At 38.1% G+C, this 22,311-nt stretch overlaps 1 protein-coding gene across 2 annotated transcripts in view; it reads right to left on the reverse strand.

Moving 5' to 3' along the window:
- The window catches only part of LOC108719241 (ethanolaminephosphotransferase 1), a 41,526-nt gene that overhangs the window by 18,470 nt on the left and 745 nt on the right, over positions 1 to 22,311 (reverse strand). For both annotated transcript variants that reach the window (XM_041566417.1, XM_018267978.2), the window contains exons 2-5: positions 17,569 to 17,637; positions 16,551 to 16,659; positions 6,404 to 6,478; positions 4,663 to 4,931 (exon numbers count right to left, since the gene is read on the reverse strand). In XM_041566417.1, coding sequence (XP_041422351.1) covers positions 4,663 to 4,931; positions 6,404 to 6,478; positions 16,551 to 16,659; positions 17,569 to 17,637 — 522 coding nt within the window. The remainder of the gene's footprint in view (positions 1 to 4,662; positions 4,932 to 6,403; positions 6,479 to 16,550; positions 16,660 to 17,568; positions 17,638 to 22,311) is intronic.

Raw genomic sequence — 22,311 nt, forward strand, 5'->3', positions numbered from 1 at the left:
AAGGGTTTAAAGATAGATGAGTCATTAAAAAAACAATGAGCTGGATACAGGACAGGAGCAGGAGAGGGGATGAGGTGTAAAAATATATATTATAATATTATAGATATTTCTATCTATACAGATATATAGAGTGAGGCAGAGGTTTATTAGAGACAGAGAGGTGAGTGTGGGGGTAACTCAGCAGAATGAGAAGGGAAAGGGTAAAAAAGACAGTGAATAGAGTGAGGCAGAGAGTTATTAGAGACAGAGAGGTGAGCGTGGGGGTAACTCAGCAGAATGAGAAGGGAAATGGTTTAAAAGAAGAGAGTGAATAGAGTGAGGCAGAGAGTTATTAGACAGAGAGGTGAGTGTAGGGGTAACTCAGCAGAATAAGAAAGGAAAGGATAAAAGAGGAGAGTGAATAGAGGGAGGCAGAGAGAGTTATTAGAGACGGAAAGGTGAGTGTGGAGATAACTCAGCAGAATGAGACATGTAAGGGTAAACGAGGAGAGAGAATTGAGTGAGGCAGATGAAAAGGTGAGTGTGGGGGTAACGCAGCAGAATGAAAAGGGAAAGGGTAAAAGAGGACAGTGAATAAAGTGAGACCATGAATAGGTGGAGGATACAATAAAGCAGCAGGACAAGGAAATGTAGGGGTTAATGTGCTTTGTGGAAAATGCACTGGGGGAATGTTTGTAGGCAAAAGCTACAGCCAACCTATACCTTTTATTAAATAACCCCTATAGTCCCTATAGTCCTTGTCAGACTATAGTCTGTTTAATATTACGCAGATTCAAACTGCAATATTGGCTCATTTTCAATACAGTGAGATGTTGCTGTGGGGTGTCAAACTTGGAATGCTAGAACTGTTAAAGGGGTGGTAGCTTTTATTATGTCATAGAATGGCCAATGCTATGCAACTTTTCACTTGGTTTTCATTATTTATTTTTACAGTTGTTTGCCTTTTTCTTCTGACTCTCTGCAGCTTGTAAATGGGCATCGCTGACTCCTAAAAGGCAAATGCTCTATAAGGCTACAAATGTTTTGTTATTGCTACTTTTTTTACTAATAAAAAGTACAATTTTATTACTAATCTTTCTATTCAGGCCCTCTCCTATTCTCATTCCAGTCTCTTATTCAAATCAGTGCATGGTTGCTTGGGTAATTTGGACCCTAGCAACCAGATTGCTTAAAATGCCAATTGAAAAGATGCTGAATAAAAATTAAGTAATTCAAAAACCTTAAATAATAAAAAATGAAAAAACCAATTGCAAATTGTCTCAGAATATCACTCTCTGTATCATAACAAACATTATCCCAAAGGTGAACCACCCCTTTAAGAACTGCAATCCTAACATTCTAGAACAGCTTTCAGTAGCAGTCGTAGTTCAGTTTTGCCAATTGGTGGGTGTCACTAAACTCAGTGCTACACAATTTTTACACAGTGTATAGCTTCATATAGATCAGGAGTGCCCATACTTTACTAATGTGAGATCTACTATAAGTGATGTTGTCCCATTATGATCTACAAAACTGAAGGGCTGCTTGACAAAGGGGTTTAACCCCAAAACATTGCACTTTCTGCTAAATAAACACGCACGGTCTTGTCCCTGCTTGCACCTGCCTTCGAGTGCCAGTGATTCCTGTTTCTACGTCCCATTATGATCGACATCCATAAAAGCATTGTTAGCATTCTGTTACATGGACAATATTACTTAAATATTGATTTTTGAGAAAATGTATATTGCTATATTTAACAAAACCATTTCTTATGTAACCTTAATATAATAAATATCTGAATGAAAAGAATAGGAGGGTGATTTAGTCAAGCTGTATGTTGACAGTGTCTTGAGATCTACTGATCACCAGCTAAAGGTCTACTGGTAGATCTCATCTACCTTTTAGGCACCCCTGATACAGATTAACCTATGCTCAGATTGGCTTTGGATTCAACAGTTGTTCTACTTGCAGTGAAAACACAGATGAGCACGAGTCACTTTGAAATCTCGATGAAACGTTCACTGCCTGGGCACTGAAATAAACTAGTGTTGCCTTGGGAGCTGAAATCTCTGTATTCCCATGCTTTGATCACAGCAGGCAAACAACATATTTGAACTAATTTCATTTGCAGCAATGAAAAGCAAGCAGTTGGGAAAATAATCTTCCATGTGGGATGGGGAAATAGGTACAGGACATGATTTTTGTAAAAGCCAAGAGGCCGTGATCTGTGGTACAAGACATAAGACGCAGGCAATATAAAGGAATGGCAAAAGGCAAACCACAATTGTTCACTAAACGTGTCACTCATCAGGAGAATTGTTACAAAATCCTATATAACTGGTACCTAACACCTTTATGGATAGCAAAAATGTATCCCGAAGCTTCAAATCTATGCTGGAGATGCAACAAAAATATGGGAAATATGCTACACATCTGGTGGAATTGTGATTCTATTCAAAGTTTCTGGCTAGATGCAAGATCGTTGATTACAGAGGTCACTCAACAAAATATTCCACTATCTCCTGAAGCAATGCTGTTAAACCTACATGACAAACTTTCAAATAAGAGCCTGGAAATGCTGACCAAGTCTTAAATACCTGTAAACTCCTGCTAGGAATTGGAAAAAAAGGACGTTCCAAATATCTACCAAGTACAAAAAGAAGTAACTAAACTTAGAATATGAAAAAGCAGCGCCAAGAAGTCTGAGAGAGAAAAGAATAATACGGAATGCATATAAACTTTGGTTATCTAAGACCAAAACATAAAGCCTACATTGTCTAGGACTATCTTTAGTAGTAACTACCCTGGGAGATAACAATTTTTTTTTGGTAGATTTATATTTCATGCTAGATATTACTACTTAGAGAAGTATATGAATAGACAATGTATGTATTTGTTGGAAAAAACACAATAAATAAAGTGAAAATATGCCACCTATATTACCCAATAATACATGCTGCAGCATTTTTATCCTGTGATTCATTCTAGCTAGAGCTCAGCCTTCCTTTTCCAACATATCACTATTCTCTCCAATAACCTCAATGAAATATCTTTCCCACATGCTGTTACCTTTTACTTTATTCTGGTAATATTATTTTGCCTTTAATTTCAACAGTATGCATTTTATTAGGTTACAGGGTGCATAAACCCTCCAGAGAAATTAAAGGAAATATTCTCAATTGGCATTCTGAGCACTTTTGCAATTTATATTAATTCCTTTTTGAATCATTACTTATCAATGCGATATTATTTCCTGTGTTTAATGGCTGCACTGGCACAGCAGTTCTGCCTGAGGGCTGCTGAGATGACAGCCCAAGGATTAATTAAATATGGTATGTTTGCAGTTTTGTACCCTATCGGCAGGCAACTTTTCTCTCTGGCGAACGTTTGTTAATCCACAAATTCACTAAAATGCAAAGTTTACTGAACGTTACCTCTTTCATCTAGTTTACATCTCCACTTCAGACCAGACAAACAGATAAAACAAAGCTACATCTTCCTCAATTTTATGTCAGTGACATCAAATCCCGTATGCCGGAAATTCATTAAAGTTGTAAAAAAATGCTGGCGACTTTTCATTTTGTAAACCGGGATTGCCTTGAAAAGTCCAAACTATTAAAGATTTTTGTTTTAACATTTTTTTCCAGATATTTGAGGGACATGCCACATTTGTTTTAGGGTGGGCTCATGTGTAGGGCATTATAGGATCTCTTCTGTCTTTATTCTGGTTCCTTGGACATTTGAAATAAAAAGTGGCCACTTCAAGCATTTGCACCAACATCTCTCATAAAGACGTACACACGACTTTAATGTACCTGCTCTATTCCAATTGACCTAAGCATAAGAGGACTAATGAAGTTTCGCTAGGCAGAAATTAATGCTAGGGAAAATTCGCCATGAAATTCTCACACTGCCGAAGTAACTCTAGCTAAAATTTGCCAGCATTCAGCTGCTGAGACACAACTTTGCATTTTAGTGAATTAGCGTAGTGAATTTGTGACTGCAAAGTATCACAAAGGGTGGCAAAGTGTGGTGGAAAGTGGTGGAAACATGCACAGACAGAAATACTTTATTGAAGAGTGCTGCACCTATTTATTGAGTACCACCCGGGTGAACCAAATCTAACCTTCTGTCCATGAGCTGTTGTACCTCTTCCATAAAAAAACATACTAGCCTAGAGGTACCTAACTGCACTCAGTCATGTTTTGCATTCTACTTGTCAGGGTGTTTGCACAGCCTAGTCCTGATGGAAATGACTGTACTGAATATGCACCCAGCTTGAACTGCTGCAAGAGACACCCGGGAAGAAGACAAAGAATGGCTGAGTGCAATAGGATTCCCCCGGCAAGTATGTATTTTACGGAAGAGGTTCACCAGCCCCTGGACAGACGATAAGCAATTGGATTCACTAGGGTGGTACTAAATAAATTGTCACCTCTGTGTTTTCATGTTTTGTCCTTCTTTAAGCCTTGAGCCTCCGGCACTGAGCCACAAATTGGGCTTCAACCTAAAAAGTCTGAAAAACACTGCTCTCTAATACATATAACCGCATACGTGCAAGTAATGTGATGGTATACTGTAGATGGTTTGAGAATAATCTACATATGTATGCCTATAACGATACTACTTGTTTGGTGGATAAATAAAATATTAAAATTAATAAAAATACTAGTTCAAACTCACCACTTGGCTTATATCATATGCCCATGGAAGGAAGAGCACCCCAGTGTTGTATTTCTCCCAGTGTGAGAGCATAAAGGTGAACAAGACAATGCAAGATACTGAATACATGGTCCTTGTGGTTAGTCCGGCTTCACCGGAATCACATCCAAAAATGGAGAACAAAGATAATGGAAAGATTGACGCTGCCCAGCTGTCCAAGCCATGGTCAAATAACTCCCCCAATGGACTGCTGGACTGAGTCCTTCTGGCATGTTTCCCGTCAATAGAATCTGTAAGACAAGGGAGAGGATTCAGTCTTTATTCTATAGAAGATCAGAACACAAAGCATATATTTGTCATCCTGAATGATAGAAAAGCACAATTCATGGGCCTGTGTGTGGGTATGATTGGGCCGCTGTGTATTTAAAATGCCATGGCATATTCTGAACCTCAGTCCAGACCTGGTGTGCTGAATGGGTGTACAGAATAGTTCCAGTAGTTGAGCATGTGACATGCTGTAGAAAGCTGGTATTAGATAAAATGTTTTTATCAGGGCAACTTGTGCCTGTCATGTGGACAGTATCTGGGTGTGGGATGTGGGAGTCCCATGGGATGGGCTAATACACAATTGGGCCAATTCACAAAAGGTCGTAAAAGTATTTTTAGCATGTATTAAAATTTGCATCACTTCTTATATCCTTAGAATTTACAATCGATTCACTAAAAGTTCACTTATCTGACTTAAGAAGCAATTTTTTCCCGCTGAGCTGTGTGCTGTATTTTATAGCATACAATATTTTGTGCGTTATTTTAAACCATGCAAAATTGTCACACATTATAAGTGCAATCTAAAGCACCTAAGACATTCAGGATTTTTTTGTACAGTATTTCAGTCATTCCTATTCCTGGGAAACTTGATATAATTCTCAGACACAGAACGTAGTGCATTCAGAACCTGCCCAAGACACTGTAAAAATGTAGGCTGTGAAACATATATCCCTCCAACTTTCTGGAAACTGCCATTTGCAAATAAATGAAGGGAGCTCACCATGCCAGGGACAGCATGGCTTCTGTGTGTTAGTGGCTGTAGGTAAGGCTTCAGCTCCTCATAAAGGCCATAAATTGTTGCCCTACTTAATCGGTAGTGTCTCACTACTTCATCCTCTGATAATCTATCTAGAGTTGATCTTTCCTGGGAAAACTTGAGGATGCATCACTCTAAAGTTGGCCATACACGGGCCAATAAAAGCTGCCGACTTATTGGCCCGTGTATGGGGCCCTCTGATGGGCTTCCCCGATCCATATCTGGCCAGATGTTGATCGGTCAGGGTTAAAAATCCCGTCAGAGTATTGCAGTGACTTTTTTTCATGGAAAATAACTTTTACACAGGAGAGAATCACATTGTTCTATTAATTTTCAATTAAGCTCAAAATTTCAAATGTTGTAAAGGGAACCTGTCACTCAGATATAAAAAGCTATATAATGAAATTTTTTTTCAAATAATGTATGAAGCCCAAATTCTTTTATTTTTTTTAATCATCCATACCTGTTATAAAGGTATTTAAAAACAATTCACATCTATTGAAATTTGCAATTTTTTTATGGCACTGTTTTTTTTTTTTAAAATAAATACTAGTAGTTTAAATAAATACGTGGGCATATATATTCATGTGTGGGTTTTCACAGCCTGCTAGAAAACTGCTAGAGAAGAGTTGCTTGGGTATGCCAATTATTACAGTTTTCATTATTATAATATAATACCTAGTGCATAAGCCAAAAAGTTGCCAATTGCTGCAGAGATCCAAACCCAGTTAGGGATGTGTTCATGGCCAACACCTAGAAAAACAGGAGACATAATCAAATTTAAACAAAAAGCAGTTGGTTGATTATATGGCAGCATACATCAATGTATAACTGGGAAACTGGGAGAAGCCCCAGTATTATTGGGCCCCATGTTCCAGGCACATGGAAAGGCACAAGGTAGCATAAGGAACATATTATATTCTTGTGGCGTAAATCTGATTTATGAGCTCAAATGAGTGATTTCCATTCTGAAAGAACTCACAGAGAGGATGGAGACCTACTGTATATTACAAACCACTGGTTTTATTTAACTTCAATGCACATAAAAATATATAGTGGCTGTACGATCGGTAGTGTCTATCTTCCTAACCATGGTCAGGCGCAATACTTGACCAAACTAAGTACAAAGATTTCTATTTTTTCGGAAGGGATACTGATCTTGGGAGGAGATCTCAATATGACACTGAATCCCAAACTAGACACGTCCAAAGGGCAATCCCTGCTAACTCCTAAAAACATTTCTCAATCTGCCAAATCACTTCAAAGACTTAGGGTCATAGACTCATGGAGATATCTCAATCCTAGTGCTAAACAATTTACCCACTTCTCATTCCCTCAACAGAGTTATTCTCGTCTAGATTATGTTTTTATCTCTCAACACTACTTGCATTGGCTTGTGAAAGCGGACATGGATAGCATAACTTGGTCGGACCACGCGGCAGTACATATTGTACTTAACGTGCCTACCAAACCTAAGAACCTTGGAACTGGAGACTTAATGATAATCTATTAGATAATACTGAATGCAGGGACGAAATCGTGGAAGCTATTAAGGAATATATCCCCAGAGTAAGAGACGATGCCACCTCACAGCAAACTAAATGGCAGGCGTTGAAATGTTTGGTCAGAGGTATTTTGATTAAGCATGGCGCGCGCCTTAAAAGACAAAGACAGAACACGCTTGATGGTATACTTCATCAAATACAGCAGTTAGAAGCCCAACACATTGAAAACCCATCTCTAGATAACCTTAAAACTCTGACGGCGAAAAGAACAGAATTGAGGCAGTTATTAAATGTCTATAGCAAACATGCAATGATTAAACTTAAACAAAAATATTATGAGTTTGGCAACAAATCAGGGAGGCTGTTAGCTAATGCTCTAAAACATAGACAAAATCTATCTTACATACATAAAATCAATGATCAGAAAGGTAACTTACAGATCCTACCGACAAAAATAGCCGAAACTTTTAGACAATACTATCAAGATTTATACAACATCCCTCAAACTATGACTCAAGAAACGCTAGAGGCTAAAATCAAAACTTATATAGCAAAATATCCCTTGCCTGGCGTTGAAGAAACCCTCCTAAAGGAACTGAGTACCCCGTTCCAACAATATGAAGTACTAAATGCTATCAGAAATTTAAAACTACACAAATCTCCAGGGCCAGATGGTTATACCGGGAAGTTTTATAAGGTTTTCGCCGCTCAACTGGCCCCCCTTTTCCTCAATTTTATAAACGAGATTGATGAGAACCACCCCTTAAATAAAGAAGCCTTGCTAGCTTATATTACAGTCATCCCTAAGATAGGTAAAGATATTACTCGCTGTGGCAGTTATAGACCTATATCCTTACTGAATATTGATTTAAAACTATATACTAAAATTATAGCGCAGAGACTTAACCCACTTCTCCCTAGGTGGATTCATGACGATCAAGTAGGTTTTGTCAAGGGTAGAGAGGGCAAAGAGAACACCATGAAAATCCTTAATTTGATTAATTGGGCGAAGGTTCATCGAACGCCTTCTCTGCTTCTTTCCACTGATGCGGAGAAGGCGTTCGATAGAGTTAACTGGACATTTCTCAAATTAGTTTTAGAAGGCACTGGCATTGAGAAACCCTTCAGGGATAAAATTATGGCCGTGTACACATCACCGGCAGCCAAAATAAAGCTAAATGGCATTCTTTCGGATATGTTTGATATAAGGAATGGCACTCGCCAGGGCTGCCCATTATCCCCGTTGCTCTACGTCCTCTGCATGGAACATTTATTGATAGCATTGCGATCTAATCCAGATATCTCAGGTATGCTCATAGACACACAGGTATATAAACTTGCCGCATTTGCAGATGATCTGCTTTTAGTTATAACGAATCCACTTATCTCGATGCCCAATGCTATTAAGGAGCTTGCGTTATATGGTGCGCTCTCAAATTACAAGATTAACATGACCAAATCTGAAGCCCTCCCCATATATATGCAGCAATCTGCGATTCACCAATTGAGAGCTAACTTTAAATTCCAATGGCAAATGGACAAAATCAAATACCTGGGTGTCTATATACCAAATGACTTAGATAAAGTGTATGCCTACAACTACAAACCTATGGTTGATACTATATCCACCTTGTTAAAAGAATGGGATAAGACCCATTTTACTTGGACGGGTAGAATATCTATTGTTAAAATGTCGATTTTACCAAAAATTTTATACCTGTTTCAATCCTTGCCTATTCTGATACCTAAAGGGTTCTCTTCGACTCTGACTACTATTATTTGCAACTTTGTATGGGCCAATAAACGTCCCAGGATTGTTAGGTCTATCTTGTATCAACCTAAAGGAAGAGGTGGTCTAAGCCTCCCAGATTTTTACTCGTACTACCAGGCTTGTCTGTTAGCGAAACTGGTTGAACATTCTAACCCTCGCTCTACAAAACAATGGAAGTGTCTGGAAGATAAAGGAGCCAAATTCCCCGTCAATAATATTCTCTGGAATAAAGGGAAACATGTGGCCTTAAACCTGAAAGGTAATCCTCAAACTTTAGCCTTAGAAACGTTCTGGTCTTATTTTAACCAAAAGCATAGGCTCATCCCCTATCCTTCTCCATTAGCTGCTATGAGTCAAAATCTGGATTTTATGCCAGGAATTCTGGACAAGGGAATGGCATCAGCTTTTGGAGTTCAACACTTACAGTTAAAACATGTCCTCAAACCAGAAGCTTCTGAATCTGTAATCAAGGAATCTGAAAGTACATGGGATGATAGGGACCATTGGAGGTATTGTCAAATCCAACATTTTCTGCAATTGAACCCAATGCTCCAACGAGCCAAACGTTTATTGACAGAGTTCGAAACCCTTTGTGATAGGAAAACTGTCCCACACCATTTAATATCAATGCTTTATAGATTGATAATACAAAAGAAATATCCTACGTTGCCGCATTTTACTAGAACCTGGGAACACGAGCTACAGTTGATTATATCAGAGAGTGAATGGGAAAAAATTTTCAGGCTGCTAGCAAAGTGCTCCATAAACAACAGGTTTCAAGAAAATTCGTATAAGATATTGTCGCAATAGTATAGAACGCCTGTCAAATTATTTCAAATGCACTTGATCCCAGACAATACATGTTGGAGGTGTCATGAGGAAGTGGGAACGATATCTCATCTCTGGTTTTTTTGTGATAAGTTAAAGGTATTCTGGAATAATGTACAAATGGCATGTCGGGAGATCCTAGGTTACCAGATAGATCTTACACCCCAATTACTATTGTTGTCCCATACTGACACCCCAGAACATTCCTTCAAATCTAGTTTGCTTAGTCAATTACTGCTAGCGGCAAAAATATTAATACCGAGACACTGGAGAGAGGTCGCTTCCCCGACCTTTGAGGAATGGATCAATAACGTTAAGGATATTTACCTTATGGAGGAATTGACCTCATACCTAGCAGTGAAAAAAGATAACTTTATAATGACCTGGCAGCCCTGGATCTCTTACCTACATGTACATAAGAGTCTGTGATGTATTACTAATCTGCAAGATTTTTGCCTCCAAGCTCCCCTTCTCCTTCTTTTTTTCCCCACTTTCTTCCCATCCTTTTCTTATCATCCTTACTATTTCGATATCTAATTCAACTTTCATGTGTTTATTTTGAGAAAAGTGATCTTGAAATTTCGATAGCTTACAAACCTAAGTGACAGTCTGACATGTCACTTTAATGCATATCTATTGTGAACCTGTTTATTCTTTATGAATAAAGTTTTCTTGAAATACAAAAAAAAAAAAAAAAAAAAAAATATATAGTGGCTTGCAAAATTATTTAAATCCTATAAAGAAATCAGCGCAGGATTTTTTATTCAGTGAAATATATACAGAACATATACATAATACACACACACATCCAGTCATTCCAGCCTTTATACATTACATTTTTGGCTAACTAACTATATTAGAATTATTTATCCAGTTTTTATTTTTATACTGAACAATTCCTTTAATAAAAACAAAGAACTCATTTACAAACATGGTGCAAATGACAAAACTTCTCTAAAACAGTAAGTCTATGTAACGACTCGCCAGTCAGGAACCTCTATGGCAGCTGGAACTCTTTTATGCAAAGGGGAACTGCGAATTCCAGTCTTCACAGACGCCCTTTTGGGGCCCCCGGGCTTTCTGCTGCGGAACCAACAAGGAACCTGAGCAATCTAGAGAGAGAGAGTGTGTGTGTGTGTGTGAAGGGAAGTACTGACAGGGATCAGGCAAAATCATTGTCAAGGAACAGGCAAAAGAGTCAAGGCAGGCAGGCCCTGATTTGTGGAAAGGCCACCAAGGCTCGGGCAGGGCCGGATTTACATAGCGGACGCCCCTAGGCCCACTGCCATTTGTCGCCCCTGTCCCCTCCCCTTTATTCGTGCAAATTTTCATGGAGTTTGTATCTCCAGCGCATCCCCAGTGTTTTTGAACCAATGTGGGTGTGGTTGGGCCTGGGCTCGGGCCTAGGGCAGCAGAATTTTAGGGGGCGGCATGCTGCCCAACCACAATAGAGATACAATAGTTTTTAAAATTTCCCTTGCGCCAAACCCCATTGCTCCAGTCCCGATGATGAAAATGAATAAAGGGGAAGGGACAGGGGTAACTAACGGCAGAGGGCCTAGGGGCACCCCCATGATGTAAATCTGGCCCTGAAGGCAGACAGCAAGAATCTTAATCAGACAGGCAGGGATCAAAATACCAAGAAATCACACTAAAAATACAAGGCTTGAACAGGATCTGTAACCAGAAGCCAGCTTGGGCACTGTTGCAATGGAAGAAAGGCCTTTTAAAGAAGAATTGGCAACGAAATTTGAATCTCATGCCAAAAAGTGACTTCATGACACTCAGCAACAAATGCGAATGTCATGACACACGCCGACGCAAAGGAGCATGTGCACAACAACCCAGGGATAGACGTAATGTTAGGTTAGGGAGCACGCCAATCTCCCGTCGCTTCTTACAGTCTAATAGATTACATAGCATTTCTCTGCCAGTGTATCTTAGATGGAAAGAGCATCATATCCGCATGTACCTCCTGTCACATGACATGAATAGAAACTGCCTGTTGCCATTACTGACAGGCGGTGTGTTTACTTTAATTAAACCTTAACGTAAAAGTAGAAACTATGGAAAATGTTGCCAAATTTTCAACAAAATGCATTGGGGTTAACGGGAATGCAAAATTACACAGCAGTCACTGTATTTTTAATTCTGCAATAGCATATAGCTTGTCCTACATTGTTAGAGAAGTGCATTTCCACGGTGCTACAATTGAACCTAACAGAAAAAAAATGACTCCCATGTTGCAGTGACTTCTCCATTGATATGGTTCTATCAAGATTTCCTTTCTCCCACTTGTCCAAGCTAGAAATTCTCAAAATCAGCTTGGCCAAACCTCGTTTTAATATTTCATTAAAGTAGCATTACTAGGGACCATGATTTCCAAATTATAAGGCTAAAAATGTCATCAGCTAATGTGATGACTGACCTCAAGAACAGAAATCAGTCAATTTAGACAAAGAAAACATAGCAAGAGCGCCATTGTCTGGGACGGTTTCCACTGTGTATCATAGCCATAATTACTTATATTGAGATAAGAAAACATTCTCTTGAGAAAACTATACAGTGTTGATCTATTTTATTTGTTCATGTAGCCAAAATAAGTGACCCCGTCTCATAGAAACTAAACCATGGAAGAAAGCACAAAGAACTGTGAGGGCAGAGTACTAAGAAAAAGAATGCAAGCCTGAAGTGTTTACGTGGCCTGACAAAACCACTGCCTATTCTTCAGACTAAACTGTTTCTCTGTAGGCTAAATGATTCAAACCTGAAAATAAATGGCTAGATGGGGATCTGACATCAACAAATCAGACAAATGATGAACGGTTAATCTCTTCTTCCCATTCATTCATGAATAAGGGCTAGTTTAAAGGAGAAGGAAAGGCATCCTGCACATCCAAACGCTTCTCTTCTGTCCTCCTCTTTCTTTGTGCAGCTGAGCATGCACATTCGAGTGAAAAGCTGAACTTTAACTAAAAAGTCGCCTATTTCGTTCAAGATGCGCATGCGTTTGCCCTGGGAAATTTGAAGCAAGAAGAAGACGGAAGAGGATCGATCCGTGGTGCTCACTGGTATAATCCCAGGCCGGTGCAGTCTTCTGCTGATAGGAGCACCGGCCCGAGGTTTAAGGTAAGTCAATACAATTACTTGGGGGTGCTTAACATTTGGCTCCCCCAAGTGCAGGATGCCTTTCCTTTACCAAGCTCGCTGCCTGGGTAACAAGGGCACCACTTAATCCTTTTGCTGAACATAAATCAAACTATAGGATCTATGGTACCTTTCACTGTGGCTTTAATGAACACAAACACATTACTTGTTCATTCTGGCTTTAACATTACCTCAAGAGGTGTCTGCTAACTCCAATGAAAAATAACTCAGTCCTGAAACTTATGTAAACTGTTAATAGCAATAAATGGAATGGCAACACTAGCGTTATGTAACTGTCCCAGGAATACCATAGGATTAGCAGATTAAAAATGAATTGCAATGGACAAATGAGGTGTTTAAGGGTAGTGTTGACCCTCCTGTCAAAGAGAGAGGAACATCTCTACAAACTTTTTGGTCACCGTATTTAGCAATAATACATAGACACTCTTGCTTCCAGAAAAAGCCCCTTCTTCAGTAAAAAGTGTTTTAGGGGGGTGTCATTTTAGGCGGCTCCAGATATATTCTAATGGAGGACTGCTGTACCAGCAGCATGTAATCATTGCCATAGAAAGGCAGGACTTTTTAAAAGATTAAGGAAAGGGCAATGACAATTGGGACTGTGCTGAACAAATAATAGGCCCTGGCATTTCAATACCACAGAGGCCCAAACAGCCCCTCCTCACAGGCCCCATAAATAGTGACAGTCTATGGCATTTTGGAGCAGCCTCTCTGGCATTTGCCAGAATCCACAGATTGCCAGTCTGGGCCTGCACGGAATAGACTGCTTTTAAAATAATTACAGCCAGGTATGAACTGTATAATATTGATACTGCTGCATATTATTGATTGAAGTTTGCCTCTTACTCCAGCCCCTCAATATAGTGCTGACTAACATAGTGACAGGTCTCTGCACTCCTAAAAGGATGTTCTAAAAGGATGTTCTAAAATCAGTGAAGTTAGGGTTTCTTCATTAAAGTTATTTGTTGGTACCTCTACCCAAGGGAGTTTAACGGCTTTTATAGTAATACTATAGAACACTATATTGGTCTATATTACAATGTATTTTCTGATTTTACATCTATGTAAACAATTCTTTTTATAGTTTAAACATCAAACTCACCAATGTTTTAGGTGAATAACTGATGGTATTCTGGTCCAAAGGTCCAAAGGTCCAAAGAACTAACACCAGTCAATAAAGCTCTACTACAAACTCACTTTTTAAAATCTATTATGAGGTGTAATAGGTAGTTATATTGCATTAAAGTTATGCTGACAAAATGAATTTTGTCCCTTTAAATAATGCAGTTAAACTGGAGGTCTGTAACAACTGTTAGTGAAAATTATCCCTTCAGTGCACAACATACTTGCAAGTACATAGTCCGTAGTAGTAGAACATGCACTCCATAAAGTTCCTATTTACCTTTCAGCATCCCTATTTCCTCAACCTCCCTAAATGATCACCTGGAAGCTTACACCAAGAGATGGCATAGAGTGCCATATTTAATTTTTCATATCAGGCTCCATGTGCATGAGTTTAGCAGACACCAAAATGTTCAGCACCAGAGCATCACAGAAAACAGGGTTACAGTTTTCATTAAAAGGCATCTAGCCCAAGAAACAAATTGATTTAAAGTTTACAATTTATATTCATTTCATAATTTTATCAGTTTCTAAGATATTTAAATTTTAGACTGCTATTGACAGGTTTTTGCTTCTACAGAGATACATTTCAGTTGATTCACCATCTTGATTTTGAATGAGGCTGATAGTTTGTTTAAATTCCATTAATTAAACATGACTTAACCATTTTTTGGGGTTATATTTTTCTAAATTACACTACCGTAAATGCATTTATTCTATCACTTAAAGAAATGTATCTGTAAAAATGTATTCTTTCTATCTCCTTTCAAATAAAAAGAAAACGTTGTATTTGGATAATAAATGCCTTTTATTTTTTTGTCATTCTCACAAAAACACCACTACATGTCAACTATTTTTTCTCTCCCTATATTTATTAAGCTGATGCTGATTTTTCCCATATGCTCAAAATACAGAGTAGGTGACAATAGTGACATCTAGTGGGAGGTGTGCTATTATTCAGAAAAGCAGATTTAAACACACCTTTTTTTAATGTATTTAGATAGTACCACAAATGTGAGCAGTGCTTTACATGGAATAAATACAAACAGGGGTACAGTCATTATAAATTAAATAGGAAGACTAAGGTCATTCTTGACCCTGAGGGGGGGAGGAGAGGGGGCCCATATGCAAGAGCGTGCCCCTTACTTCTCATTCTGGAAGCATTTGAACCCCCCACGAATGCTGAACTCTGCAGCACCTCCCTTAGGACAAGCTGTAAGGACAGGGCCCTAATGCAGATTGGGCGTACTGTCACTCTGACCCAGTGTCGGACTGGCCCACCGGGATACCAGGAAAACTCCCGGTGGGCCAAAGTGTCAGTGGGCCCTCATGCTGCTAAACTTTTGGCCTATTTCATGGCCATTTCCTATTATATGAGAACAAATAGGTTAAATAGATGGAATAACAGATTATAGTATGTAAAGAAAACAAACTAGGTGAATAGAGGTTGATTGAGGAGAGGAAGAATATTAGTACTGAGAGTGGACCCCGTCTAAGGTTTTATGGTGGGCCCCTGGTCTAAGGTTTTTGGGTGGGCCCTTGGTGTCCCAGTCCGACACTGCTCTTACCTTGCTCCTCAGAATGGCTTGCAAGGTAATTGGGCTAGGGGCTGGAGGACACCTACTTGCCTCCTCCTGCATGTCCTTTGTGAATGGAGCACTGCCACTTGTGCAGTCTGTAGGTTGTCTGGGCCCACCACTGAAACTGAAATATAGGGCCCACTCTCACAACAATTAGAAGCAAATAGTAAAATTAAAAATACTTTGGGGGTAGATTTATCAAGGGTCGAAGTGAAAATTTGAAAATAGTTAAAATTAGATGCGAGTTTTTTTTTAAAAAAAATTGAATTAAAATTTCTGTCCCTTTTAGAATTCAAATTTGACTATTCGCCACCTTAAACTTGCTGAATTGCTGTTTTAGCCTAGGGGGACGTCCTGAAATCAATTTGGAGTTGTTTGGAGACATCCTGAAAATGTATTTTTTTTTTTGGTGAAAAGACTCGAATCGAATATGATCCCATTCACCCGAATTTAAAAAAGTCGATTTTTAATTTAATTTTGATTGTTTGATTTTTTCCAAATTTCGAGTTCATGGAAGTTTTTACAAACTCCCATGAACTTGATTTTGGACCCTTGATAAATGTGCCACTAAGATTAGGGTGAAAAGGGGCAAAAGGAACTGAAAAGCCCTTCTCAAAGCCAGCAAAAGCCTTCATAAAAAAAGAAGGTATGCATGTGCCTCATGATGTACACACACCACTGCTTTAAAACCAAAAGGGAGAACTAATGGAACAAATATGATCCCAAGCACAAGAATAAAATTACTCCTGGCATAAAGTATGTTTGCATATTATCTCTCACTCTATAATAAAAATATGGCTTTGGAAACATAAGATACAATTAGAATTTTAGTTTCTATATTTAAAAATTCTCACCTGATGCTGTATAGTTCCAATCATAAATGCATAACAAAAAATAATTGACCAAATTGATGAGAAATCCAGATAACGTTAGCAAATTTGGAGCAATCCAAAGAGGCACTATCTATGAAAAAAGCAGAAAAATTAATTATAATTTTTTTTAGTAAGAGTATATTTGTAGATCATTTTTTGCAAGCATCTTCATCCTTCCAATATAAGCAGCATGATTAGTCTCCCATATTTCTGTTTTTGAATATGCAAATATAATTGAAATTAAGGCTGTATGCAGCATTGTATGACGCATCACTGAAAAGAATCAGATGTAAAGCATTTACAATCTAAGAATTTGTAATTTACAGTGTAACCTCAATTTTACATCCCCTGATGTAAGTTTAAGTTTTCCCTCATTTTACATTGTTGTTGTTGTATCTATATATTTTGCATAACACATTTCCCTGATTTTACATTTTCCTGGATTTTACACCATTTTCTTCTGGTCCCCTGAAAAACTTAAAATGGGGATTCAGCTGTATTTGTTTTCTGTCTTTAAAATGTATTCATCCCTAAAAGTTTTTAAAAACTTTTCAGAAGTGCATTTGCCAGCCACAATTTACAGCCTTTGAATCTTAATAAGGAAATGAATAGATATACACATTACAAAGAAAGTTCCCAATTACAGAAAGGTGATCACTCATAGAGTCCATTTTAAAATAATTCTAGTTTTTAAAAATTATTTTCTTATTCTTTAATAATAAAACTGTACCTTGTACTTGATCCTAAATATGCTGCAAAACAATCATATTGGTTTTAATTAACATTAAAATGATTTTTTAGCAGCCTTAAGGTATGGTGTTCCAAATTGCTTTAAGATCCCTTATCTGGAAAACCCCATGTCCCAAGGTTTCAGGTTCCATACCTGTGTATGCTAGAATAATTAATTTATCCAAATTGGAATTGCTTGTTGATAAAAATGCTGAAAGACATTATGTTCTGTGCATTGTTTATCAACCCTTTCATAAATAATGATTCTTACCTTTACAACTTTGTTCCACAGATGTTGCATTACATATACAGACAAAGGGTTTGTATCCACAGCACTGTACTGTAAGAGAAAACAAGGAGCTTTACATCTAAACAGTGGCTAAAAACGTCAGTGAAAATTTGTCGCTACAAAAACATTGGTTCCAAAAAAAATGCCCATTGACTTTAATGCATTTGAACAAAAAGTTACCAAGACAAAAAAGTCGCCAAGACAAAAAAGTCAGTACAAGAAAAAACACTTATTGACTTTAATGTGTTTGGACAAAAAGTTGCCAAGACAAAAAAGTTAGTACAAGAAAAAATGCCCATATGGAGTGAAAAAGAAAAGTTGCGAGCATCGAAAATTGTCTTGCGTCAAAAAAACTGCATTTTGAAACTGGACAGATTCGCTTATCACTAGTGTTCAATGATCAAATAAGAATTGCTTCTTTCTTTTTGTAACCCTAAAGGTCTAGGTTTACTCAGTGACCGAAAAGACTCTCGCCAATTCAAAATGTATCAACATTTGAATTTACATGTGACTTGAATTTAGAAATTTATATAGTGACATTAGATGGCTGGGAGACTCCAAACAAAACTTAGCATAGGGCAGAGGGTTCCAGACAAGGAAGCATAGAAAAGGTCTTTGATTTCATCTTGCACAGTGGTCCAAACATTTCATGACACATTAGCCCAGCAATAAATGTCACCATGAATCCACCATTTCATGATGGTGTAGCTCTAGTATTTTAGAACCCAGTGGTCCCATAATTTTATAATCTAGTGACCCTAGCATTGCATGACCTAGTAGCACCATGATTTATAAAGCAGTGACCTCAACAGTTCTTAACAATGACCCCAGCATTTCATGGCACAGTTGCCCCAGCAAAATACTGTATAATTTAGTGGTCCAGCATAGCATTTCACTATGAATAATACCAAGCACACCAAAAATAAAGTGCAATGGACTTTTTGAATATTACCAGGCTAGAAGTACAGTGCAATTAATTTAGTGCCTAGTATCTCAACTGGACATCACTCTTCTGTATTTCTTGGAAATTATGATTCAAAATCAGTTTATTCAGATCGCCCCCTCTTTCATCACTGTTTACTTTCTTCACAAAAGTCATTTTCTTTCTTATCGCCTCCTGTATTTATTCCTCATCACAATGTTTTTAGTTGATACATATATATACATATTCAGCTAGTGCCTTGCTAAAAAAAAGTGTGTAGCCCTAATCCACAATTAATCTGTTGTTCGTGAACGAAAAGACCTTCTCCAAATTGTTTCTACATAACATTGATTTGTCAAGAAGGTAATTGTATACTTTAGAGTTATGTAACGTTTGCTTCCAGTGGAACAAATCATGAAAAAAAAAGTCCAAAACAATTATTGCAACAAAACTTTACACATTCATGCACATAGCATCTTCTGAATATACACCAAACCCAGACTATCCCATCAGATAACTGGATCATGAAGCCTGGTTCTTCCAGATAATGGTTTCCAGTGCTCCAATCGCTGCTAAATTTATATTACTCCAGCCAATGCTTGGCAATGTGCATTCAAATATGGACACACATTAGTGCTTGCCAATTGATTTTTTTGGGGCCTACACCTTCATGAATGAATTGTTGTTGCTCCTAAATAGAGCAATCGGCTTACTTCTTCTTCTTTCTTCAAATTTCCGAAGGCAGAATGAAATAGCCGACTTCTTTGTTAAAGTTCGGCTTTTTGCACTACTGCACATGCACACCAGTGAGAAGAAAGAAGAAGAAGGAAGCTGATCATTCCGTGGTGCTCTCTGGAAGGACCCCAGGACTGGTGCAGTGTTCTGCTTATAGGAGAGCCAGACCGGGATTTCAGGTAAGTATAGGTAACTTTTGGCAAGTAAACTCTGCCTTCTCTTCTCTTTTAAAACTAGCCATTCTATAACATAGTAAAAGTTAACGTAAAGGTGAACAACCCTTTTAAAGGAGAAGGAAAGGTTAAAACTAAGTAAGCCTTATCAGAAAGGCCCATCTAAATATACCAGTAAACCCCCAAAGTAATGTTGCTCTGAGTCCCCTGTCAAAAGAAATACTGCATTTCTTCCCTTCTATTGTGTACACATGGGCTTCTGTATCAGACTTCCTGCCTTCAGCTTAAACCTCATTGCCCTGGGCAAGAGCATGCTCAGTTTGCTCCTCTCCCCCCACCCCTCCCTTCTCTACTGTAATCTGAGCCCAGAGCAGGGAGAGACTCAGGCAGGAAGTGATGTCACACCACATTAATACTGCAGCTCCTATTCTAAACAAACAGAGAGTTTCATGAGCTTTTTACTCAGGTATGGTAAAACATTCTACAGAATAAATATAGCATTCTAGCTTGCACTATTGCAGCTAATCTATTGGCAATAAAATGCCTCTGTAGCTTTCTTTCTCCTTTAAATCTGTAGACTGTTTTATCTACCATTTCATAACAGTGGTGTATTTATTAGTATAACAATTTAATCAATTATATAAAACAAATTATTTTATGAATTCAGTATGCCATTAAATGGTTACACATGAAAATAATTAAGTTATTAGTCATAAGGGGCTGGTGGGTGGAGGCACAAAATTGCCCCTCTCCTGCATCTTTTTTTGTGCATCATTTAGACGCACAAGTGAAGGAGCATTGGAGCACCCAGGTTGCAAAGAAGACTTATACCTACAACTTTAAGCAATAACTATATATTTCATGCAATTCCTTATATATATATATTTTTTAAATGTTTTGGTAGAGGAATAAAGGTACATTACGCCCAAGGCAAGTACCTCTTATCCCAGCTCCCGCTGCCCGGCCTGTCAATACTACCACTGCAGCAGCTAACCATCAGCTATGGTCCTTCCAACTCCTCCACTCACTTGTATCTGCTTGAGTTAAGAGTAAGTCAGGGCAGGCAGGAGTGGCATGTATTATGCTGTCATTTTTTTTGGGGGGGATTTCTCCCCCGTAGCTGCGCCATAGACAGCTGCCAATCCTGTCAACCTATAGTGCAGGACCTAATGGGCTGTTTATTTGGGCTTTGAGTCAAGGGCAACATGGTGTAATGCTTGTGTCCACTCCCTGTAATATGTTCTATCAGGAAGATTAGAATCTGTTAGGAAGATATTGTTACTATACCTGATATTCCATGAACTTTGTTTCAGCTAAAGATACTTTCACAATGTTTATTTCTGTCATTATAAGAATGGGCAGTAAGTATTTTAATTTTGAAATTTGTAATAGATATAATTGTAATATTTGTACAAGATATACTTGTAAAGAATTCCTTGTATTTAGGCTAGTGGCGCACAGGAATATTTGTCACCCACATGCCGCGCAAAAGTTATTGCGGACGACAAATCTCCCGAAAATGCCTCTCCATTGCCAATAATTGAAATTGCTGGTGGTATGTCCAACATATTGCTAGATCACTCAAAGTTTCCTCCTCAAGCAACTTCAGGCGATTTTGCAATAAGTTAGGCATACCAACAGAATCTCAATTATTGGCAATGGAGAGGCATTTTCTGGAGACTTGTCGCATAAAAAATCAAGGGCAACAAATCTTCCCGTGTTCCAATGCCCTAAAGGTTGAATGACAGCTAGAATCTTAGCTTACAATTTGAACACGAAACAAAGAAATAAAACAACACCTCATTTTTTGTAACATTTATAAAAGCTGAAACTATGTGCTGGCTATCATTCTCCATTCTTCTTTGTGTGTGAATAATGGCTTGTTATCATTCCTAGCAGCTGGTCAACTCCAGAATGTAACCTATACAAGCTCTATTTTGCAATATAATAATATATCTATACCTCCACATAAAAAACCTTTTTTATTTCAAATCTATTACTTATAGATTAATTTTAATAAGGGTTAATACGCTAAAGCCTGTGTTATCCATACTAAGATAGGAGACAATAGTATAATCTCAGCAAGGTTATTGACTGTTTACCAAGTGATGATCTCACACTAAAGGTTTAGCATTAACTGACATTTGTACCAGGAGGTGCAGTCTGATGAACACTGATAACAACTATAAATCAAGCAATAGGATTGTTGTTTCTGCCAAAAGCATAAGGTCTCCACAATGTCCACCCACCACATTCCCAAAGACAGATTTTTTTTAAATGAAAGCAAAAGGGTAATTAAATTATGATATGCGTACATATTGATTTTCCTGTAAACAAACATTGCCCTATTAATAATATTGTTATCAAGCATCATTTTTACTAGTCAGGCCAGTGATATAACAGACAAGTGGTGACTATACCACCAAAAGAGCTCTGCACCTAATTTTTCCAGTGGCAGTGTTGTCAGAAACTCAAACCGGGACTTTCACTAATTGCTAACCTGTGTGTCACAGAATATTATTGCATATTTTCCTCTTCACTAATTGCTAACCTGTGTGTCAAAGAATATTCTTGCATATGTTCCTCTTTTATTTAAAATCCTGAACAATTTTAGCACCAACATGAATGCTACAGTTTAGCTACCAACATGCGTGCTACATGTTAGCCATCATGAATCTTCTGGGAGTAAATAACCTACCCCAGGGCACACACTGATCAGTCTAATAGGAACTAGAAGTAGGGCAAATGAAATACAATCTTCATTAGTTAATAAATTATGTGTTTACGTATCAGTTACTATACAGACGCTTCCATCTTTGGATCAGTAAAGTTCAAATGGAACTCTTCCAACTACTGCTGAACAACTCCCAACACTGATCAACAGTTGAAGCCTGT

This window comes from Xenopus laevis, chromosome 6L (genome assembly GCF_017654675.1).
Source record: "Xenopus laevis strain J_2021 chromosome 6L, Xenopus_laevis_v10.1, whole genome shotgun sequence".
Taxonomy (NCBI): Eukaryota; Metazoa; Chordata; class Amphibia; order Anura; family Pipidae; genus Xenopus; species Xenopus laevis.